Genomic DNA, 3,019 nt, shown 5'->3' with positions numbered 1-3,019 from the left:
AAAACAGTATGGAGAATCCTCAGAAGAACAAGAACAAATTTATCATTTGATCCAGCAATACCACTTCTGGGTATCTACCCAAAAGAATGGAAACCAAACTACCAAACTAATGTATGTGTATCTATGTTCATAGCTGCACAATTCACCATAGCCAAACTGTGGAACCAGCTAAGATGTCCATCAACAGATGAATGGATTACAAAACTCTGGGATATGTACACAATGGAATTTTAATCAGCCATTAACATGGTCAACTCTGGTTAGCACAGTAATTTCTAGCATTCAATTATATATTACATATATTACTTGATCCTGGATTAACTTAGTTAAATTGTTATGTTTTCAAAAATACAACAGAGATAAAAAGAATACAAGCCAGGTGTGGTGGCGCAAGCTTGTAATCCCAGCATTCGGGAGGCTGAGACCGGAGGATCGCGTTTGTGGACATCCTCTGCTACTTAGTGAGGCCCTCTGCAACTCAGTGAGACCCTGTTTCAAATAAAATAATAAAAACTAGGGCAGGGGGTGTAGCTCGGAGGTCAAATGCCCCTGGATTTCATCCCCGACCCCCCAAAACAAACAAAAAAGAATATACTAAAGTTTTTAAAATTGCTTTTAAATCTTCCACTATTCCCATAAACAAAACAGGAATGATGGTGAAAAGGATGAGATCATCATTCAGAGGTTTACTTGCTCACACAGGGTAATAATACAAATTTGATGCAAAATTAATATGAGGGTAGGTTTTGTTAGCCTCAGTGTAATTTTCAATTTAGTGTTCTATATGGTCTAACCAAAACGTGGTTATTACAGATTAAAATGATGATTTCACCAAGTCCCTTGGTTTATAGGTTAAGGATTTCATCTTAGAGTGAATCTCAGGCTACAGAACGCAGATCTAGATGTTTTTCTTCAAAAGGAGCAAGAAGTAATCTACATTTTTCTATAATTGGAAGTGACAAGGGAAATTGTGTTAATTTAATAACAGTATGATGGAAGAAGAAATATAAGTAGGAAAATATTGCTATTCAACCTACTAAATGGGCTTCTTCTACTCTAAGGAGCTTAAGGCACTAGATTATTGCCTATCAAAAGTTCTAAAAATCTAATTTAAATATGTGGAATAAAATGTCAATAAGAATATAAGTATAAGCCTTAATAGGTTATTAAAAATACAACATGTTTCAAAAATATAAAATAAAGTTGGGGAAATATTCAGATGCGTTTTTCACATCTGTACTCCGTGTAGCAACAACAAGTTAACCATGAAAACTCCAGGAAAATTCTCACCACTTCTGTGAACTTCTTGTCTCTTGAATGTATTATACCCAAAAAGCCATTGCTTAATTGTGTAGCAGAGTCCCAACATTATACTAATTTTTGTGTGTGGGGGGGGTTTAGGATGGAACCCAGGGGCACTGGACCACTGAGCTACACCCCCTGCCGTAATTTTTATTCTTTATTTTGAAACCAGGTCTCACTGAGTTGCAGAGAGCCTCACTAAGTAGCTGAGGCTGTCCACGAACCACGATCCTCTGGTCTCAGCCTCCCGAATGCTGGAATTACAAGCGTGAGCCACCACGCCCAGCTTATTTCTGAAAATGTATATATGAGTAATTGCAAAAGCATTAATTTTCATGAGGCTTGTTACCACTTTCTTTTTTTTTAACTGTTAAGAAAATTTTTGTGGTTTTATTGTATCATGAGGCATTGAAACATCTGAACAAATCAATATCTGGGCGGTGAGGCAGCTGCTTTCTCCTTCACTTCTTTGGGTTACTAGAGCAACTTGTCAGTAGATTAAAAAAAAAAAAAGACAACCTTTTGCATTACTTAAGTCTTTCCAAGGCATGCGCTGGTACAACACAAACTTCTCCTGTCAGATGCAACTAGTCTAGTGTCCAAACATCATGCACAACAGCTTAGTGACAGCAGCGCACTGCGCCCACTCCCACCGTGGCCCTGCTCGTTTGTGCATGACATTTGGAGCATCTGCAGGAGCGTGATAGTATCGGGAAGAGGAGGGAGGAGGAAACAGCATGAGTGCCTGGCCAGGAGGAGGTCAGCCGAAGTTGTGCAGGGCAAGCCTGAACATGTCATTGGTGCAAACCCAAGCATCGTTGATATTCTTTAATAGAAACATCTGGTGAAACCCCATAATGGGATCTTCATCAGCCTTGAGCTGGCCCACAAGCATGCTTATGATGCAGCTATCTGGCGTGGGCTGATGGTCCTGCGCCGTGATGCTGTGCTGGATTTTCTGGAACGGAAGGCTAGACAATTCCTCCACAATGTCAGCTTTCCCCTGGAACTGCTGTCCTTCCCACGTAAGGCATGATGCATCAATATAAATTGCGCCTAGCTGGGTTCTGTCATTATCAAATAACTGGTAGTAATGTTGAATGAAGCTGGATCCAATCTGCTCCCAAATTGGCTTGTCTCCCATTCTGGAGCGTCACCCGGTGTCACTGAGACCCGTGGGGCTGGCACGATGGCGGCCTCGTTACCACTTTCATGTACTATATTTTCAATGAACCTGTAAGCTGCAAACAAACAAAAAAGTTATACTTGAATTATTGTACTACTCAGTCACAAAAAATAAGAAATCAGATGCTCTCCCTAAGATGTGAAAGCAAGGGAGGAAATGAGTCTAGGAAAAACTCTAGATAAAGAAGGAGAAACTGCCAGGCGTGGTGGAGCACGCTTGTAATCCCCGCGCTTGGGAGGCGGAGACAGGAGGATCGCGCAGGTTCAAAGCCAGCCGCGCTGGCTTAAGAGACCCTGTTTCAAAAATATAAAATAGGTCTGGGAGTGTAGCCCGGAGGTAGAAGGACTTCCAGGAACCCCAGTACCACCAGAAGAAGAAGAAGAAGGAAGAGAAGGAGGAGGAGGAGGAGGAGGAGGAGGAGGAGGAGGAGGAGGAGGAAGAGGAGGAGGAGGAGGAAGAGGAGGAGGAACTATAGATGAGCAAATAAGACGACCTAACTTGGGACATGGGGGAGGGGAGAGAGAAGTTCAC

The 3,019-nt window shown here is 41.8% G+C and overlaps 1 protein-coding gene across 1 annotated transcript; it reads right to left on the bottom strand.

Annotated features, from left to right (window-relative positions):
* Nucleotides 1–2,062: 2,062 nt before the first annotated feature.
* LOC308270506 (nuclear transport factor 2-like) lies at nt 2,063–2,446 on the bottom strand (the record flags this gene model as incomplete). The annotated part of the gene is made up of 1 exon (XM_080706422.1): nt 2,063–2,446. One exon carries the CDS (start codon nt 2,444–2,446, stop codon nt 2,063–2,065), a length of 384 nt encoding a protein of 127 aa, XP_080562548.1.
* Nucleotides 2,447–3,019: the final 573 nt, after the last annotated feature.

The sequence above is a fragment of the Muscardinus avellanarius genome (genome assembly GCF_963383645.1).
Source record: "Muscardinus avellanarius genome assembly, chromosome: 11".
Taxonomy (NCBI): domain Eukaryota; kingdom Metazoa; phylum Chordata; class Mammalia; order Rodentia; family Gliridae; genus Muscardinus; species Muscardinus avellanarius.
This window is presented reverse-complemented; position numbering and strand designations above follow the sequence as displayed.